The sequence below is a fragment of the Poecile atricapillus genome, chromosome 10 (assembly GCF_030490865.1).
Source record: "Poecile atricapillus isolate bPoeAtr1 chromosome 10, bPoeAtr1.hap1, whole genome shotgun sequence".
Taxonomy (NCBI): domain Eukaryota; kingdom Metazoa; phylum Chordata; class Aves; order Passeriformes; family Paridae; genus Poecile; species Poecile atricapillus.
Genome location: NC_081258.1, coordinates 14,970,779 through 14,988,503, shown reverse-complemented (window position 1 = coordinate 14,988,503; position 17,725 = coordinate 14,970,779). Strand labels below are relative to the sequence as shown.

At 56.2% G+C, this 17,725-nt stretch overlaps 3 protein-coding genes and 2 non-coding genes across 5 annotated transcripts; 1 reads left to right on the top strand and 4 right to left on the bottom strand.

The window, feature by feature from the left end:
• Positions 1-124: 124 nt before the first annotated feature.
• LCAT (lecithin-cholesterol acyltransferase) lies at positions 125-6,088 on the bottom strand. The gene is made up of 6 exons (XM_058846259.1): positions 5,881-6,088; positions 3,385-3,541; positions 2,815-2,930; positions 2,393-2,488; positions 2,081-2,305; positions 125-1,265 (listed from the first exon to the last, which is right to left on the bottom strand). The coding sequence occupies exons 1-6, from the start codon at positions 6,026-6,028 to the stop codon at positions 643-645; spliced, it is 1,365 nt and encodes a 454-aa protein (XP_058702242.1). The 5' UTR covers positions 6,029-6,088; the 3' UTR covers positions 125-642.
• A 1,396-nt stretch (positions 6,089-7,484) lies between these two features.
• TRNAK-UUU (transfer RNA lysine (anticodon UUU)) lies at positions 7,485-7,557 on the top strand. The gene has a single exon. It is a non-coding gene; the product is annotated as a tRNA-Lys (tRNA).
• Positions 7,558-9,497: 1,940 nt separating this feature from the next.
• On the bottom strand, positions 9,498-9,569 carry TRNAH-GUG (transfer RNA histidin (anticodon GUG)). The gene has a single exon. It is a non-coding gene; the product is annotated as a tRNA-His (tRNA).
• Positions 9,570-11,079: 1,510 nt separating this feature from the next.
• LOC131582594 (C-signal-like) lies at positions 11,080-13,521 on the bottom strand. The gene is made up of 6 exons (XM_058845932.1): positions 13,236-13,521; positions 12,825-12,876; positions 12,432-12,619; positions 11,957-12,115; positions 11,498-11,617; positions 11,080-11,279 (listed from the first exon to the last, which is right to left on the bottom strand). The coding sequence occupies exons 1-6, from the start codon at positions 13,380-13,382 to the stop codon at positions 11,166-11,168; spliced, it is 780 nt and encodes a 259-aa protein (XP_058701915.1). The 5' UTR covers positions 13,383-13,521; the 3' UTR covers positions 11,080-11,165.
• A 1,539-nt stretch (positions 13,522-15,060) lies between these two features.
• LOC131582629 (C-signal-like) lies at positions 15,061-17,276 on the bottom strand. Its single transcript, XM_058846007.1, has 6 exons — positions 17,003-17,276; positions 16,592-16,643; positions 16,240-16,427; positions 15,797-15,955; positions 15,582-15,701; positions 15,061-15,287 (listed from the first exon to the last, which is right to left on the bottom strand). The coding sequence occupies exons 1-6, from the start codon at positions 17,147-17,149 to the stop codon at positions 15,174-15,176; spliced, it is 780 nt and encodes a 259-aa protein (XP_058701990.1). The 5' UTR covers positions 17,150-17,276; the 3' UTR covers positions 15,061-15,173.
• Between the last annotated feature and the right edge of the window lie 449 nt (positions 17,277-17,725).

Below are 17,725 nucleotides of genomic sequence, written 5' to 3'. Positions count from 1 at the left end.
CATTGCCCTTGTGGTTTTTCCCAAAGCCCCGTCTCCTGGAGTGCCTGCAGGCAGCAAGAACCTCACTTCTTGGTTATGGCTGGCTTTACCACCCAGCTCTGAAGCACAAGGCACGCACAGCATGCAGAAGCAAAGTGTGTTTATTATATTATAATCTGCTGGTTTTGAGTTGGTCTTGCCCAAGGAGCCTAGCTCGCTGCTCTGTAAGCCATACCTACTCTGCAACCCCCATGCTACCTCTGTGACCACCTGGTATATCAGAGCCTGCTCTTGTTATGTGAGTTGCTCTGTCCCAAGTGAGCAGAAGCTATGGCACCAAAGGTCCACAGCCTCTAAAGTGCCTAAAAATGGCCTGCTAGTGATGAGGGCTTGTGCATATGCTGGAATTTACGATTGTGATGTTAATGAGCTGGCAGCATGGTTAGTTATCCACCCGCTAGTGGGAAGTGACAAGCCTCTGAAGTAAAATGAATCACCATTCCTGAAAGAAGAACCAACCGGTGTGGAAGTGGGTGCCAGCCCATCCACTCGAGCTGTTGGTTTTGCTCACTTTCCTTCCAAACTCAGCTCCAAGTCCTTTGCTCCCCTGCACGGCAGTTTGTGGTGCCTACCATCATGGAGGGAAGCTGGCCCTTCCTCCTTTCAGTTCTTTTTAGCCTCCTTAAAGACCTTGTGTTCACGTAAGATCTTCCCCAACTTCCCAGCCTCTGGGCTGGATCTCGCCTGTCCTGGCTCCCCCTGCTCCTCTTTGCTCCCCAGCAGGATTTCGTTGATATAAGTGAGTGTCAGGTTGCTGAAGACCATGTTGAAGTGGTGGGCACCTCGCAGCTCCTGGACGTACACCTTCTGCTTTTGCTGGTCACGCCATCGCTTGCACAGTTCCAAGCTGCGTGTGCTGACACTGTCATCCCCGTCACCATAAATTATGTCCACAGGGTCCTCATAAGGGAAACGCTCATCATACACGTAAGTCTCTGCGGTGGGGAAGCCTGTGCCATAGAGGCAGTACGTGTCCACCCCAGGAGGGGGTAAATCCTTCAACAAGTCCTTCATGTCCTCCCACATGTACCAGCCATCCTCCAGGTTGACGTCGGTGAAGAAGCGCTGGTAGTCGCGGTAGGTGTAGTTGTAGGAGGGTGTGGAGATGAAAACGTGGCTCTCGGGCCAGGCCAGGGTCGTGGGGAACATCCAGGGGCTGGTGGTGGTCATGCGCTGCTCTTCACGGAGCTTGATGTTGGACATGAGTGGGATGCCCTGTTCGTCACCTGCGGGACAACAAGGGCTCATCACAAATCACAAATCACAAACCACAAATCACAAATCACAAACCACAAATCACAAATCACAAATAACAGTGTCCCCTCGTAGACAGAGCTTTGGGCAGCTGGGATCAGCCCTCCCCTCAGTCACTCACCACTGTCCCCTGGCCTTCTCCAGCTCAGCTCTTCCCCTCCTTAGCCCTACCCTGCCCATAACCTTACGTCCTCTCCTTACCCTCCCATCTGCAGATATCAAGAACAGCCTTCCAAAATCTTCTCTCCACATCTCTAGCTGCTCAGAGGGCCTGAGTGGAGACAAACCTGGATGTGTGATGGTACAGACCAACCCAGCCCTGAACATCCCCTGCAACCCTGGCACCTCCACACCTGCCTACACAGGGACAGGAGCAAGCACTAGTAGGTGGCCAACTTGTATGTTTCCTTCAAAGCTTGGCATTTTTGGTATGTCTGGAGACCTAAGACCATGGAATGACTTCAGATGACCTTAAAAATATCTCTGGCTCTTGTGGCAACCGAGAAAAATATTATCAGGTGACCTAAGGGTGATGCAAGGGGACAGATGTTAAAACCTTCGAGCACATGATTTTTAATCTCATGCATTTTTGGACTTGTGACTTGTAGATATTCTGGGCTGTCAGCATTAGGCAAGTGATTGTGGCTTTCTGGGCTGCAAAGAGGCTAAACAGGAACTGGGTTCCCCACCTCTTTCACCACTGTGCCCTTTCCCTGCCCACCCCCACCCTTCCATTTCTGCAGGAGGGAAAGAAAACAAAGAGGTGGCTGCACACAGAGTCACCCACCAGATGCCAGGATACGCAGGGGCTTGACAGAGCCTCCCCAGGGGGCACCCAGGGAAATGAAGCCCCCAATGTACTGATCTTTCCAGGCTTGGGTCTGCTGCAGCAGGAAGTAGAGGACGTGCAGGTTGCCCATGCTGTGTGCGATGAGGAAGACGGGTCTCTGGTACTCATCGTGCATCTCCTCGATCAGCGCCTTCAGGTTCTGGAAGTATTCAGGCTGCTCCTCTGTGGATAAGAGGGGAGCATGATGGCATGAGGGTCATCCTGCTTCTCTCTGTGCATGGGGGGCCTGGCCACAACCCCCAGACTTACGAGGTCCAACTCTCCAGTCGTAGGGTGCTGCCCGAACTGTCTGGTCCCTCACGTAGCCGTTGTTCACTAGGTTCTGCACCATGGTGTGCAGGTAGCCTGTGGGCAGAGGGAACAAGTGGGAGTTAGGTCTGTGGTCTTCTCTTGTCAAGCTTTTTCCATTCTGGTCCTCATCATGGTCAAAATGTTCCCTGGTAAGCCCTGCAGCTCAGTGGCTCCAGCCAGAAGTTCTGACTGAGTACTGGGTCAGGGATGGGGTGCTCCCTGCCAGCACTCGACTGGAGCCTGTCCCCCAGGCTAACGTCCCTCACTCCCACTGCCCTGGGCTCTCTGCAGAACCAGTCCCTGCTGGAGACACGGGGACATCTCCCCATTTGCAGGGAGCACATGGGATCCTCAGACACCCTGGCCTCTCCTCCTCTCACCTGCCAGCTTGCTCTGATCCAGGTATTCCACAGAATAGGTCTTGCCAAAGCCAGGAACACGGATGTGCACCCCTGGGGCATTGGACATTTTCCGAGAGGTTCTGTTGTACACCACCCTGTGGGGACAGGACAGGAGGTGGCAGAAGAGCCATGTCCCCATGGGGAATATGGGGCTGGGGTGGAGATCACAGGGTAGCAGCTTGGACCTGTCTTTTTCCAGGACTTGTGTGGATGTGAGGTGCACTGGAGCCCAGCCAGTGTCCATTCTGCTCTCCTGGCATCCTGGGACAGGAGGCTCTGATGGAACCAGCTGCCACAGCCCCCTCACCCTGCAGCCCCAGGCAGCATCTCCAGTGGGTGCTCAGGGTGGTCTGGCTGGGCTTGAGCACATGGCAGGGGCATGGGAAAGGGGCAAACAGAGCAGCAGCCAGTCACTTGTGTTCCCAAATAATCCCATGGTCCTCCCATTTTTTGCCATGTGTGCTAGATCATGGCCAGGGGGAGGAGGGAGGAGGGAGATCCTTGGTAGATCATTCCCCAGGGAGCTCCCAGGATAGGGTTGGATGGTACCTGGTGTTATCGATCCAGCAGTCAACTCCCACTGGCAGGAAGGTGTTGAGGTTGAGCCAGATGGTGAAATAATCCTCTGTTTTGCGGTAGCACATCCAGTTCACCACATCTGGCTTGTCCAGCTTTGCTTCCAGCTGGTTCCCAAGGCACCCGGGCACTGAAGGCACCACAGAGGGAGAGCACAGCCAGTTACAAATCCCATCCCACTGACCCTGTGGGACTGCCCAACCTGGCGCTTACCCCACCCCCCCAGTGCTCCCCTGGGGTTGCCTGGGGATGGCTGGGCACCTGTTGGAGCAGCATCCCTGGAGAACAACCTGCTCTGCACAGGAGAGAGGGTGCTTGGAGCTGAGATGCAGGGTGAGCATGAAAACAATGCTAAAATGCATCCTTGGGAACCCCTAGAGCTGCATTTCAGAGCTGTCACCCTTGGCCCAAACACGTGAGTCCACAGCAGCACAAAGTACCCCAGATTACTCCCCATCCCTGGATGGGTTTCCACCCACCTCTCCTTGCTGCAGCCTGGGGGAAGAAATTTGTGTTGCTTGGGGCTGCCCATTCCTGATTCAGTCCTGACAACTTGTCCTGGGGTAGTGAGCAGCTCGGAGATGCACAGCTCCCAGGGAGAGTTTCCTGAACTTTAAGCCCTCCACACAGGCTGAACAAAGTCTCTGAAGTGCTTCAGTATTGAGTGGAACTGACATGGTGTCAGCAGGACACAGCAGAGCTTTAAACAAGTTCATTTGTGTGCCCTGGCCTCTCTCAGTGAAGGGTGACAGTCACCAGGGTGTTTGGTTTGCCTCTGGGAGCGTCAGTGTGGTTCCCAGCAGGGATGGGACACCCATCCTGCTGCTACCCTGGGAGAGGTGCCTGTGCTGGGATGGACACCTTGGAGAGCTTTCCCAGCTGTGTGCAGGAGCCAGGAGCCAGCTCCTGGTGCCAGTACTGACTGTGAGGGTGAGGACAAGAGGTGAATGACTGCAGGGGACAGTGAACCTGGTGGAATGGGAGCACCAGGTGACGAATCCCAAGGCCCCAGCAGGTCCAAGGACTTGCCTGCAATACATGGCTGGGGCTGGTGTGGATCATCAATGCCTCATGCTATGCAAGAGGGGAAGGAGATGTAGCAGTTACCTTCCTCAACCTGCCTCACAGCTCCTTCATGCCTGTGAGGAGCTTCATAATCCTGTCTTCAAAGCACCTGACTGGGGAGCAGACAGATGTAGGGGAGCCCTGGTAGGGAGTGGGCAGAAGGGACTTCCCTGATCAGGAGGAGGAGCAGGATCATGCTCTGAAGGTGCACAGCCAGCACCCCCCTGCCCCTGGCACACAGCCCTGAGCTCTGCTTCCCCTTCCAGAGGACATTAGGTAATTATTAAGGGAGCTCTGTGAGGGCAGAGGGGTTATCAGTGGTCCCAAGGGCACTGGGGGTTTTCGGGACGCCCGGCCCCGGGGGATGGGTTAATTGTGGGCTGCATCCGGGTCTGGCTGGGTGTGGGACACGGCCTGAGGCTGGGACCAGGGACAAAAGGAGATGCTCCGATTGTCACAGGTAATCCTGAAAAGAGGTGACAGTGACCCGGCTCTTCTGACCACCCCAGGGCATGGAGGCCTGCGCCCCCTGATGCCCCTGGGAAGGGAATTTACAGTCAGCCCTTGACATTGCAGCAGGGGATTCTGCTGCGATGCTTTCTATCTGCATTCTGCTCTTTCTCTTCTCTTTTTAAAAGGGGAAACTCATCATGATTCAAGAAAAAGGAGGACAACCCCAACTCTGCTCAGCAGTTTTCATGGCACAACCTGAGCTCAAGTGCCTGGTGACGGCACTGGGGCAAAGGAAAGCAGAGCCATGCAGCACAGAGGAACCAGCTGGTGGTGGCTGCTTCCACCTCCATCAGATGATGCCCCCACATCTCCCTGTGCCGCTTTTCCTGCTGGCTTGTCCCCAGTTGGAGCTGGCATTGGGTGGGATGATTGGATCCTCTCTTGCAGCAGCAGAAGGATGACTTAGCCATCTCCATGGAGTGGGAGAAGACACAAGATGTGGTGGGCTTCAGGAAAGTGAGAGGTGGTAGATCTACCCACTGCACCACTGGCAGCCTGTTTGGGAGGTGGCAGAGTGCGCTGCAGCCCCTGTGCCTCTGCCAGCAGAGTTCCCCAGACCAAAACAAGCCCTAAAACACTCTGTGTGCTAGGTGTGAGATATCAGAGACCCATTTGCTTTCTGGGATGCCCAGTCTATCCCCTCAGCTTCAAAAAGCTCCACCTGGCCATGGCCAGCCCTGTGTCCCTATCCCAGCAAATGGGAGGGCACTGAGGAGCTGTGTGACACCCTCACTTGGTGGCTCCAATCCAGACAGCCAGGAACCATGGCAGCCAAAGCCCACTGAGTCACCAGTGGTACCGACCCCAGCCTTGCTGTCCGCTTTGGGGGCTGCATGGCAGCCAGAGTGCCCACCCACAGCCCGCATGGTGCCCGCGCTGGAGCCACCTTACCGAGCACCACGGGCGGTGTGCTGTTTGTCGGGGGAGCTTCTGGGGTGGTGGTGGGTGGAAAGAGGACGTTGAAGAGCCAGAACTGGGACGTGGGCTGCAGGAGCAGCGACAGCGTCAGCAGCGCAAGCCCGGCGCCGCTGCTCCCCATGGCAGGCTCGGCCGGGATCCTCCGGACGGCTCCAAGCCAAACAGCCTTTTATAATTTTTACGCAGGTCCAGCCAAGAGGCACCCGGGCTGCAGGGGAGGGGAGAGCTGCAAGGGGCTGGCCATGAGGAGGAGGAGGGACGGGGAGGGACGAAGGACTGGCCTTATGGACAAGCCATGGCCTGTCAAAACCAGTCCGGCGGTGCCAGGGGGTTCTTGGTGCCCCCAGAGCCCTGCTCGGGGGTGCTGCACATTGAGCAGCTTCCCGGTGCCTCGGTGTCCCTTTGCCATGTTCTGGGGAGGTGACTGCCACGTTCTTGCATGGCTCTCTAGGGGTAATGTCCCAGGCCTGCTCACTCCCTACCTCACTGAATACAGCTCCTCTCCACTCCTCCTGCCCCTGGCAGGAGATGCTGGCGCTGCCAGGGTGGCCAGGTGAACCCCAGGTATCTGGGAGAAGATGGAGGAGTTTGGATAGGGAAAGGCACATCTGGGCTGCTCCTTGTGCTGCACAGCAGTGCCACATTCCCCAGTGCCATCCTGGGCACTGCCCCTGCCCTGTGCACCATCCCAGCATCCACTGGAAGGGCCCCTCTGTGACAGTCCCAGCTGGGGGAAGCCCCTGCAGCTTCAGCCTGCACTGGGTATTGGGGACCCTCAGGGACAAGGGATGCTCAGGCTGGAAGGGACCTGAAAGTTCCTCTCATTTCAAACCCATGCCATGGGCAGGGACAACTCCCACTAGACCAGAATGATCCAAGCCCCACCCAACATGGCCTTGAACACTTCAAAGGATGGGGCAAAATCATCTTTCTCTGCTGAAGGGAAGATGTCTTCTTCCTCCCAGGGAAGTGTGAGGTGGGACAGGGATGTGGGGCACCGGTGGGTGGGCTGCCTGACAGGAGGGGTTCCCCCCTGGGGAAGAGGGTTCCTTCCTGAAGAATGGGGAGGAAGGGCAAGAGAATGTGTGGGGTGACCTTTAGGTGCCCACCCCGGGCTCTGTGTCTGTAACCCCGCTCCCCACAGCCGCCTCCCTCCTTAACGCGGCTCCTCCAAAAGCGCCTCTGGGACTCGGATTCTGCAGCCGCAGAGCAGAGCTCGGACCCCTGCACGGCCACAGCCACCGCTGCTGCTCCTGTCCCCCGGCAGGACCCTCCTGCCTCCCTCTGGGGGCGGCGGAGGTTTTACAGCCTCTCCCGCAGCATCCTGCTCCCCTCCCCGCCTGCGCATCCCTGCGGCAGCGGCTTCTTCCCAGGGCGCATCGCCGTGCCTGATCAGTGCCCAGGGAGATGCCCAGAAGCCGGGTGTTCAGCCTGGCCTGCGCTGGCAGCCTCGTTGGGGTGGCGTGGGAGTGGGAAATATCAAAGTGGGGTCCCCACGTTGTCCCTGCAATGCCGCAGGAAAGCGGGGTCCCCCCTGCCTGTCACAGAGATGCCCCCCCCCCGGAGGCCAAATGTGAGCCTGGATAGCTCAGTTGGGAGAGCATCAGACTTTTAATCTGAGGGTCCAGGGTTCAAGCCCCTGTTCAGGCGGTGGCTTTATCCTTTAGGAGCCCAGGGGCAGGAGCGGCACCTCCGGCCAGGACGGTCCCGCCTGGGGCAACTGATGCAGGGAAAGAAGTGTAGGGGATTTATGGGGTTGTGGTCTCCCCTCTCTCAGTGAAGGGTGCTCGGGTGCCCCAACTGCCTTCAGGCAGCTTTCTTAAAGTCTGGGTTCCTGCTGGCAACTGTTTTTTTTCTGCGTGACAACCTCCATGAAGATACTGAAGGGACCGGAGCATCCCTCCCGGGAGGGAAGCCAGGCTCTGTTCAGTGGTGCCAGAGGCCATGGACACACCTTGGAACACGGGAGGCTCCAGCTGAACATCAGGAGACCCTTTTTCACTGGGAGGGTGATGAGTGGAAGTTTCCCAGCAGAGCCCTGCATCACTTGAAGGGAACACAGTTCATGCGAGAGCAGAGGCTGCTCGTGGGGCCACCACACTGCCTCACCTGGACTGCCCTGTAGGTGTACAGACAGTTCAGGATATTTTTGCAAAATAGAAAATCTTTTAACAGAAAATCAAGCCATTTTGGATGAAAAATATCCCCTGTCCTATGTAAAAAAAAATAATATGTTTTTCAACCTGAACATACAACATCAGTTGATCAAGCATAGTAAATTATTTTTCAGGTAAGTTTAGTGGCCTTACACATCACACTGACTTTCTGGGGAAAAAAAAAATAAAAAAAAAAAAAAGAAAAAGAAAAGAGGAATGAGAAGTCATGTATTTCCTTGTGTTTTTGCTGCTCAGCTGGGTAAAAGTGCTCCTGCTAATGGACAGCTTCTCTAGATGTTTGCCTTCTCTTCCTCCTCTATTACCTTTAGAAGAGAAAAGTGCTTTTTGAGCTTTCTCTAAGTAAAGAGATATGTGTTTTCAGTAAATGAATATTGGAGGAGTGTGAAGTCATGCAAGTAAGCACCCTATAAACTGCAAATCCTACAAGTAAATGTACAATGATTTTTTTTCTTAATTTCTTGCTCTGGATAAGATACAAATGAAAATAAATCTATTTTGTGCTAGGAAAAAAATAAAAAATCCACTCCCTCCTTTTCCCAAGCACCAGCCCTGCAGACGCCTGAGCCCATCTGCCTGAGTGCTGCAGCCTTCTGCTGCTTTCAGATGTCCCCACAGCAGTGAGCTGAGACCCTGCTTGGGTGGTGCCTTCTCCACCACCAGCCTGTGCCACACCTTATGTAACTTCTCTTGGGCAAGCTGCTGAGCAGAGCGAGTTCTGTGCGGCTGTCAGGAGAGGGCACCAAGTCCAAGCAAACAGGGTGACTCCATTAAGGCTCCAGAAGGGTAAAGGCAACAGTTTAAGAGGCTTCCCCAGGCTGAAGCATCTCCTGGTGCCCCCAGAGATCACCTGCTTCTTGGTACCCGTGAGACCTCGAGTTCCCAGACCTACAGTTTGTCAGGGTCACCCCTCAGCTCTGGGTGGGTTCTGCATCTGCTCTGAAAACATCCCTGGAGGTCCTGCAACTAAAATCCTGCTCCCCTGGGGCAGGGAGTGCCAGCACCGGGACTTTCACCTCCTTATCTTCCTTCTTCTGCTGTGGCAGATCCTTCGTGCCCTGGGGGCCAGAAGTTGAGCAAGCTGCTGCCTCCCACCTCCTCTCACTCTGCAGGGCTGTCACAGCATCTTCTGCTCCTCTTCCTGCAAAACTGTGAGGAAGTGGAACATGGAAAGCTGGACAAATTCCTCTAAATTCTCAGGTTTGCCTGGAAAAGAAGAAGCTGGAGTGCTTTCCCCGAAGTGTCACCGCAGCCTCGCTGGAGAGACCCTGCACAGTGACTACAGGTCGGGAAATCATTGTTGGTACAAGTCTGGTCGCTCTTGGACCATCCAAGCTTGTGGCCCCCTCCCAGGGCATGACATCTTTTCAAAGCAACCCCCTCACAGCTGCCTCCCTCCCGGCTCTTGACAAAAGTTGCTGTGACTCGGATTCGAACCGAGGTTGCTGCGGCCACAACGCAGAGTACTGACCACTATACGATCACAGCAGAGGAGATCCCGCCACCCGCCGGCTCCTGCCGCACGCCGGGACCGCGGGAAGGAAGCTCTGTCCCCTCCCCCGGCACCGACACCCAGCACAGCCCCGCCAACAAATCCTGATTAATTAAGGAGGCTACAAACGGACTTGGGTGCTGCTGCTCAGAGCCTCGGCAATCTGGACTGAGGCCCTAAATTGTGCAAAGCACCGGCAGTGCTGGGATGGCACCCAGGAAATGGAGCTGCTGCAAAGGACAGCGCTGTTGAGGGGCCTTCTGCAGTAGGGCCAGCACTCTATAATACAGCAAAGTCAGGGTTATAATAATTTCAGCTAAATCTAAGTGATACAAGAGGTGACGAATTAATTTACTTTTTAGCATCATGTGTGATACAACAAATTTGAGGGAATTCAGTTAAAAATACAACAAATGGCACAATGATCCCCATGGGGACATGAGTGGTGGTGTGGGAAGGATGCAGTCAGGGAGGTCTGGATAATCCAGAATATCCCTGGCCCCTGTCACCCATCATTCCCAGGGTCCCACTGCCACCTCCCTGCCTGATCATGATCCTTCTCCACGTTTCCTCCCCAATTTCATGTCTTCAGAATTGTACTTTGCTGACTCCAGAGCTGCATTTGGTGTTCCTGGTTCTGGTGCAGGTTGGTCTCAGTGCTGGTGGTGAAGAAAGGACTCAGTGGGGGTGAGAGCTCCCTGCTCCTCATCCAAGGCAGCCCACAGTCCCCTGGCTACCATCCCACTGCTGCCTCCTCCCCATCCACAGAATGTACAGTGGGGGATCCCTGGTGTCCCCATGGACCCTGAGGCCTCATGTGCCCCTTTGGTCCCCCACCCCACACCATCAGCCCCATGATGAGTCCCAGAGGACCTGTGGGCATCTTTGCTCATCATGGAGCCCCCAGTGCCATATGTGCCCTGTGGAAATGTGCACCAAGAGCCCATCCTGCCTCCACACACCAGCTCAGAACAGGGAGCCCAGCCACCAAGAAGAGAGGTACAGACAGGATTTAACAGGAACACAGAATAGGTTCCTGTCCCTGAGAGGATTCAAGGCTGCACTTACAGATTTCCCATTTGAGGCACTGGTCTTCATGGGTGTTTTTAGCTACCTTGATCTCTGCTGGAGGAACACAGCAGGACATAAGCAAGCCAGGAAGATCACGTCATGTTTTGTCTTCCTGACCTTTGTGGTAGAGGAGCTAACGATGAGCAGGGCTCTGCTTAGACTTGGAACTGACAAACGAGGAAGGACTGGGAGGAGTGCCTGAGTCATTGTAAGGTGATGCTGCCATTCTGAGGGAGAGCTCTGGGATGAGCCAGGGGACAAGTTCTTATCAGGATGGTGTCCAGGTCCCCAGTTAGAAAAGAACAAATGTTCACACCAACCTAGCTCAATGATATGCGGAAACAACTGAGAAGAACTCTCAAAGCACCAGTGAGGACTCTCTCAGTGATAGTTAATAGAAGATCAAGGGAAGGAGGCTCACACAGTGCTATTTATTGTTTGTGGATGATCATTTACTAAGGGACAGGCACAACATGGTGCAGCAGCAGTGGTCCTCACAGTCAGAATCCTGAATCAGCATTTCACCAGGGTATGACCTTCCCTTCCCAGTCCAGGAAGGTCCCAGTTTCCTTCTCAGAGATGGAGGACAGCACCTTCAGCATCCCTTGCACGCTGTCATCCACTGTCAGGGGAGGCTGTGGGGAAGAGGGAGAAACAGTTCTGTGCTCAAGGGTCTGCCCTGAAACAAATCATTGCTCTGGGCAAGGAGCATTCCCAGTTGCTCATCTCCCTCCCTCCTGTGCCTCCAGGGTATCTGCCCAGGAGCTCTCATACAGCCCAGCATGAGACCACAGCAAATTCTGCATTCCTAAACCGTGAGGTTCTCCCAGACCATGGACAGGAGATCTCTTACCTTAAATGATCCTGCACCGCCCATGTCTGTTTGCACCCAGCCGGGGTGGAGAGCGACACAGAGGATGCCGTGCTCCTTGTACGCCAGGGACTGGCACTTGCTCAGCATGTTCAGAGCAGCCTGTGGGGAGACAATGCAGGGACGGTGGTGGGAGGGGAAAGGCAGCTGCCAGGGGACATGTGCAGACCCCACAGCTGGGGCAGGGACAGGGCAGAGGGGGCCACTACATGATGCTCCCTCACTATCCCTATGCCCAGCCTAGTTGAACTCCTATTGTATCAAGTCCCTCTGAGGTAGGACCCAGGGCCAGGCACATAACTGTGCTGTGATGGGTACCCAGGGACTGACAGCTCAGTAACAGTGTAGAGAGGGGCACAGACTGAGGGGGAGGTTGGAAGGCAGTGTGATCATTTGGAGGGGAAAATGTCTGGGCTCACCCCCAGCAACATCTGGCAGTACCTTGCTGCAGCGGTACGAGACAACTTGTCCAAAATCCCATACATACATATCCTTAATGGAGCCTGCATAGCTGGACATGTTGATGATGGCAGCCTTGCTGCAGCTCAGCCCTGAGCCTGGGCTCCCCTGGGCAGCTTTCTTCAGCAAGGGCAGGAATGCCTGTGAGGAGACAGAGGGACAGGAGCACACACAGACATGGCACAGGGCAGACAGCACCAGCTCCTTCCAGAGAGGGCAACATTGACACCAGCACTGGGGCATCCTCCTTCCTCTTCCCATTACCCCAGCCTGTCTGGCTCCGGCTCCTGAACTCCAGCCCATGCCTCCATGAGCTTCTCATCAACTGGGAGCCCATCGGAACACCAGAGCAGTGACAGCAGCTCCTCCCACTGGCCCTTCACTCTCTCTGTAATGCCCAGTTTGAGGACATGGGAAGGGATCCTTCTGGAGCTGTGCTGTAGTGCTGGGGACTCACCTGGCCCATCAGCAGCGGCCCAATTGTGTTAGTGGTGTAAACCTGGGTCATACTCTCCAGCGTCTCATTAGCAAGGAAGTTTGGCTTGGCCATTCCAGCATTGTTGATGAGGAGGTTCAGCCCAGAATCCCCCAGGTGCTCCCCAACCTTGTCTGCAGCCGCCTTGATGCTGGCTGGGTCGGTGACTTCTGCAGAGCCAGCACAGGGGAGGTCAGAGCCTGTGTCCTCATGGGGGAGTCCCCTCTGTTCCCCCAGAAGTGACAGTGCCCAATGACCCTGCGGGCACCAGCCCCTTGGCACAGCTCCCTCCCAGCACGGGGATCCCAGGGGGTGCCCAGCCTGGGCACTCGCCAGAGGAACTGGGGCAAAGGATCCCCACCTCGGGGCACCTACCGAGCGGGATGATGATGATGTTGGGGTGCTTGGAGGCCAAATTCTGTAACTCCTGTAAGAGAGGGCACTGTGTAGGCATGGAGAGGCTGGAGGGGCTGTGCAGAGGCTCAGCTGTTCCCAGGTTTCTGCGTTGCTCTGGCTCCATCCTTGCACTACCATGGACCCCACACTATGCTCCAGCTGCCTGAACTGAATGGACGGGGAGGACTCCATAACCAAGTACCACTGTTCCCTCCACACATCCCATGCACAGCTGCTCCCACTGCTGGTTGTCTCAGCCCAGCTGCCCTGTGCCCCAGATGCCTGACTGCATCCTCAGACACCTGCAAGTGCCATCCCTGTTCCAATTTCCCCCTGACACTGACTCCTCCCATCCCCCAGCACAGTCACTGCCTCCCAGCCCAGCCTCACCTGCGCTCGCTGTCCCTTGGGGTCCCGACAGGTCGCAAAAATCCACTGTGGTGGTTTTGGCATCCTCAGGAAATGCTGGACAAACCCCAGGCCGATGCCTCGGTTGGCCCCAGTCACCAGAACGGAGCGGACACAGAGCTCTGCCATGCTGCTTGTCCTCCTCTGCTCCAGCTCTCACTGTTTGCTTTGCTCCCTAGTATTTCCTTATAGCATTTCCCACAGACACCCCTCCCACTCAGGGTTTACACCAACCCTTGGATCCAGGAGAAATAACTGCTCCAGCCCTTTAAACTCCAGGACATAGATCCCGGCTGAGAGCCAGTCCTTGCTTCCAAAGGGCAAAAACCCTTGGTGGTTTCAGGCAAATTCTACTGTCCTTGGGAAACCTGATGCCATAAGCCAGGAGAAGATATGGGAGAGGAGGGAAGGAACAGCATGTGCAAGGGAGGTGGGAAGCTCCATGGCTCACATGGGCTTGACACCTTCACAAGAAGGGTTTTCTCCATCAGACCCACACAACAATTGGGAACAGGCTGATCTCATCCCCCTGTCCTGGTCCTCTAAGCTGGGACATTCTTCACATGGCCACGAGCAGACACTCTCTGCCTTGATCTTGCCTCCCCCAAGCCAATGCCCATTCCCTGACTGACAGGTGAAACAAAGCTCCCATGGAAGGAAGCAAACCCAGTGGATCCAGTCTCCTGGCAGGATGGGCACCTGCATTGCCAACACATCACCAGCTGCTGGCCTTGCCCTCCAGCAGGACACAAACTGCATGCTTGCCACAACTAGTGCAGCATCTGTTTTGCATCAGGAATTTCTGCCACTCCTGGAGCAAGCGGCGAAGGGTGCAGGGAAGGAGGATCTGAGCTGCAGCCGGGCCGCTGTCATCAACATCTCCAGCAAACTGGGCTCCATCGGGCTGTGCCTCAGGGTGCCAGAGGCCCCCATGTACCCGTACCGGGCCAGCAAGGTGAGGCGCCAGGGGAGGTGCTGGAGATGCTGTCCCAGGTATGGTGCCCATGGAGGGGAGGGAGCCCATGGGTCACCCCCTGCCCCAGCCACCACCCCCTGCCTGGTTCTCCCAGGTGGAAGCACAGAGACCGGGACAGCAGAAGCAAGGACTGAGCCTTTCCAGCAGGTCATGCTAATGCTTTGTCCCAGGACCAAGTCCCATTTCCCACCTCCACAGACATTTTCTTCCTGGAAAATGTCTCCTCTCCTGCCCACCCACTCCCTGGGTTGTGCTGGCAGGGCTGTGCCTCTTCCAGGCTTCCCAGAACATGGTGACGAGGTGCTTGGCTGTGGAGCTTCAAGAAGAGAAGGACTTGGGAAGCAACTTCTCTCCCCTTTCCCACCCCACATGTGCCCCTGTGGTCCCTCTGTACCACCACATCTGTAAACTCTGGCAGCTGATGCCTCTCTGCTCTGTCTCCACACCCAGTCTCAAACCCTCCTTCCGAGCCTGGGGCAGGATCCCTGTGCTCTGCCCGAGCGCTGTGTGTCCCTCTGTCCCACCTGTGACCAGGCATCCCCAGCTGAGGGGAGGAGGCAGCTGGTCCCTGTGACCCCCAGCCCCTCAGGCAGCCCAGCTGGGACAGGGGAAAGTCAGTCCTGCAGGGGCTCAGAAGATCTCTCCTCTCAGGAGAGGGACCCTGCTCCAGTTTCTCCAGTGCCTCCTGGAGGGGAGGTCTCCAGAGGGCAGTCACAGCGCCATGGGACACTCATGGGAATGCCAGTGACAGCCGTGGGTCGAGGGCAGCTCTGGGCACCACTGCATCCAGCATGAGGAGTGGGATATCTGGGAAGGGGCCGTCTCATGATCTGGCAATGCACAACAGAGCTGGAGGTTATCGGCAGGAGTTTATTGAGGATCTGGGAAACACAGAAGAAGTGGCACAGGGTCCCTCCTGGCTGCCAGGATCCTGAAGTGGTGTCTCACCAGGGTATGACCTTCCCTTCCCAGTCTAGGAAGGCGCCGGTCTCCTTCTCAGAGAGGGAGGAGAGGACCTTCAGCATCCCTTGCACGCTGTCATCCACTGTCACAGGGGGCTGTGGGGCAGAGGGGGAGATGCAGCCTGTGCCTGAGGCCCTGGTCCAGCCAAAACTGGAGGAACAGGGCACTCCAGGGCAAAAGAAAAGCTGAAAACCCTGAACACCCAGGACAGAGAGTCCAAACAGGGAACTGAGGGGATGGAGACACCCAGCACCCAAGACCAGAACAGGGGGAGCTGCCCCAGCAGTGATTGGGCAGGCTGCTCAGGAGCAGGGGCTCAGGACAGCAACTCCCACCCATGGAAAATCAGCACAGGAGCTCTGATGGACCTGCCCTGGTGGAATTCCTACCACGTGTCCAGCAGCACTGCCCATGTCTGTTTGCACCCAGCCGGGGTGGAGAGCGACACAGAGGATGCCGTGCTCCTTGTACGCCAGGGACTGGCACTTGCTCAGCATGTTCAGAGCAGCCTGTGGGGAGACAATGCAGGGACGGTGGTGGGAGGGGAAGGGGGGGCTGCAAGGGGACTCACAGCTGGGCAGAGGAAGCAAAAGTGTGACAGTACCTTGCTGCAGCGATACGAGGTGACTTGCATCATGTCCCAGCCAAAGAAAGAAGCGATGGAGCCACCAATGCTGGACATGTTGACGATGGCAGCCTTGCTGCAGCTCAGCCCTGAGCCTGGGCTCCCCTGGGCAGCTTTCTTCAGCAAGGGCAGGAATGCCTGTGAGGAGACAGAGGGACAGGAGCACACACAGACATGGCACAGGGCAGACAGCACCAGCTCCTTCCACAGCGGGCAACACTGACACCAGCACTGGGGCATCCTCCTTCCTCTTCCCAGCCAGCCTACAGCTCCTGAGCTCCATCCATGAACTGGGAGCCCTTCAGAGCACCAGAGCAGTGACAGGAGCCCTTCTCACTGGCCCTTCACACACTCGATAATGTCCAGCTGGAGGACATGGGAAATGATCCTTCTGGAGCTGTGCTGTAGTGCTGGGGACTCACCTGGCCCATCAGCAGGGGTCCAGCCGTGTTGGTGGTGTAAGTCTCAGTCATGTCCTCCAGTGTTTCAGCATCAAGCATCTTAGGCTTGACCACTCCAGCATTGTTGATGAGGAGGTTCAGCCCAGAACCCCCCAGGTGCTCCCCAACCTTGGCTGCAGCTGCCTTGATGCTGGCAGGGTTGGCAACTTCTGCAGGGCCAACACAGGGGAGGTCAGTGACCCTGTGGTGGTTTGGGGTCCCCTCTGTTCCCCCAAGTAGGTGCCCCCCACAGCTGCCTTCAGTGTGGAGCTCCCCAGGGCTGTGATGAGTGTCCAGGCATTCACCAGAGGAACTGGGGCAAGAGGGAACCTACCCAGAGCAATGATGACCAGGTTGGGATGCTTGGAGGCCAAATTCTGTAGCTCCTGCAAGAGGGTTCACAACATTGGTTCCAACAGGCTGGAACAGCCGTGCCAAGGCTCACCCATCAAAGCCAGGCAAAGCCTGTGTCCCTCCAGCTCAGTCTCTGCACCACCATGAGCCCCGCACCCTGCTCCAGCTGCCCTGATCCTGATGCAGGGGGAGCAGTCCACAGCTCCTGCACACACCAGGTACTCCTGTCCCCTCCACACATCCCATGCACAGCTGCCCCAGAGTGTACCAGCCCAGCTGCCCTGGGCCACGGGTGCCCAGCTGAAGCTCCAGCCCCTTGCAAACACCATCCCTGTTCCAATTTCCCCCTGACACTGACTCCTCCCATTCCCCAGCACAGTCACTGCCTCACCTGTGCTCGCTGTCCCTTGGGGTCCCGACAGGTCGCAAAAATCCACTGTGGTGGTTTTGGCATCCTCAGAAAATGGCTGGACAAACCCCAGCCGAGGCCCCGGTTGGCCCCAGTCACCAGAACGGAGCGGACACAGAGATCTGCCATGCTGTTCTTCTCTCTCAACTCCAGCTTGCAATGTTTACCCAGCGCTCCAGTATTTCCTTATAGCGTGTCCCACCCCGTGAGTGAGTACTCACGGTTTGCACCAATGCTGGCTTCTCTCTGGGAGGCGCAACTGCTCCAGCTCATTGCGCTCCAGGACATAGGTCCTGGCTGGGGACCAATCCCAATTACCCAATGGCAAAAAAACTTTTCCAGGAAAATTATGCATTCCTTGGTTAATCTGATGCCACAAGCCAGGTGGAGCTGCTGTGGGTGAAGAGGGAGGGAGCAGCATTTGGGCTGATGTGGGAAGTATCATGGCTCGGGTAGCCTTGACACCTTCACGAGCATACTGTGGGCTTTGCACATTGTACCAGGTTGTGCCTCAGGCGCAAAAGTTTCCTGCATTGCTCCTGCCTCTTCTGAGATAATAACCTCTCCCTCATTGTGAAGCAAAAGACCTGTGGAGTGGGAGAGCAAACCCAGCATGGTCTCCTGGCAGAAGGACGGGGATTTGCACAGCTGGTACAGCACCACACTGCAGGTCATGCTCCCCGTCCCTTGGGATGCAGTCCTAAG

Excerpts from the sequence above, each read along its gene's own strand:
- LOC131582629 (XM_058846007.1), bottom strand. The coding sequence starts at position 17,149 with ATGGCAGATCTCTGTGTCCGCTCCGTTCTGGTGACTGGGGCCAACCGG. Across the intron at positions 16,428-16,591 it reads CCTGGTCATCATTGCTCTGG|AAGTTGCCAACCCTGCCAGC; the intron begins GTAGGTTCCCTC and ends TTGGCCCTGCAG. Across the intron at positions 15,702-15,796 it reads CCTCGTATCGCTGCAGCAAG|GCTGCTCTGAACATGCTGAG; the intron begins GTACTGTCACAC and ends GTCTCCCCACAG.
- LOC131582594 (XM_058845932.1), bottom strand. The coding sequence starts at position 13,382 with ATGGCAGAGCTCTGTGTCCGCTCCGTTCTGGTGACTGGGGCCAACCGA. Across the intron at positions 12,877-13,235 it reads CCAAGGGACAGCGAGCGCAG|GAGTTACAGAATTTGGCCTC; the intron begins GTGAGGCTGGGC and ends CCTCTCTTACAG. Across the intron at positions 12,620-12,824 it reads CATCATCATCATCCCGCTCG|AAGTCACCGACCCAGCCAGC; the intron begins GTAGGTGCCCCG and ends CTGGCTCTGCAG.
- LCAT (XM_058846259.1), bottom strand. The coding sequence starts at position 6,028 with ATGGGGAGCAGCGGCGCCGGGCTTGCGCTGCTGACGCTGTCGCTGCTC. Across the intron at positions 2,931-3,384 it reads TGCTGGATCGATAACACCAG|GGTGGTGTACAACAGAACCT; the intron begins GTACCATCCAAC and ends CTGTCCCCACAG. Across the intron at positions 2,489-2,814 it reads GGATCAGAGCAAGCTGGCAG|GCTACCTGCACACCATGGTG; the intron begins GTGAGAGGAGGA and ends CTCTGCCCACAG.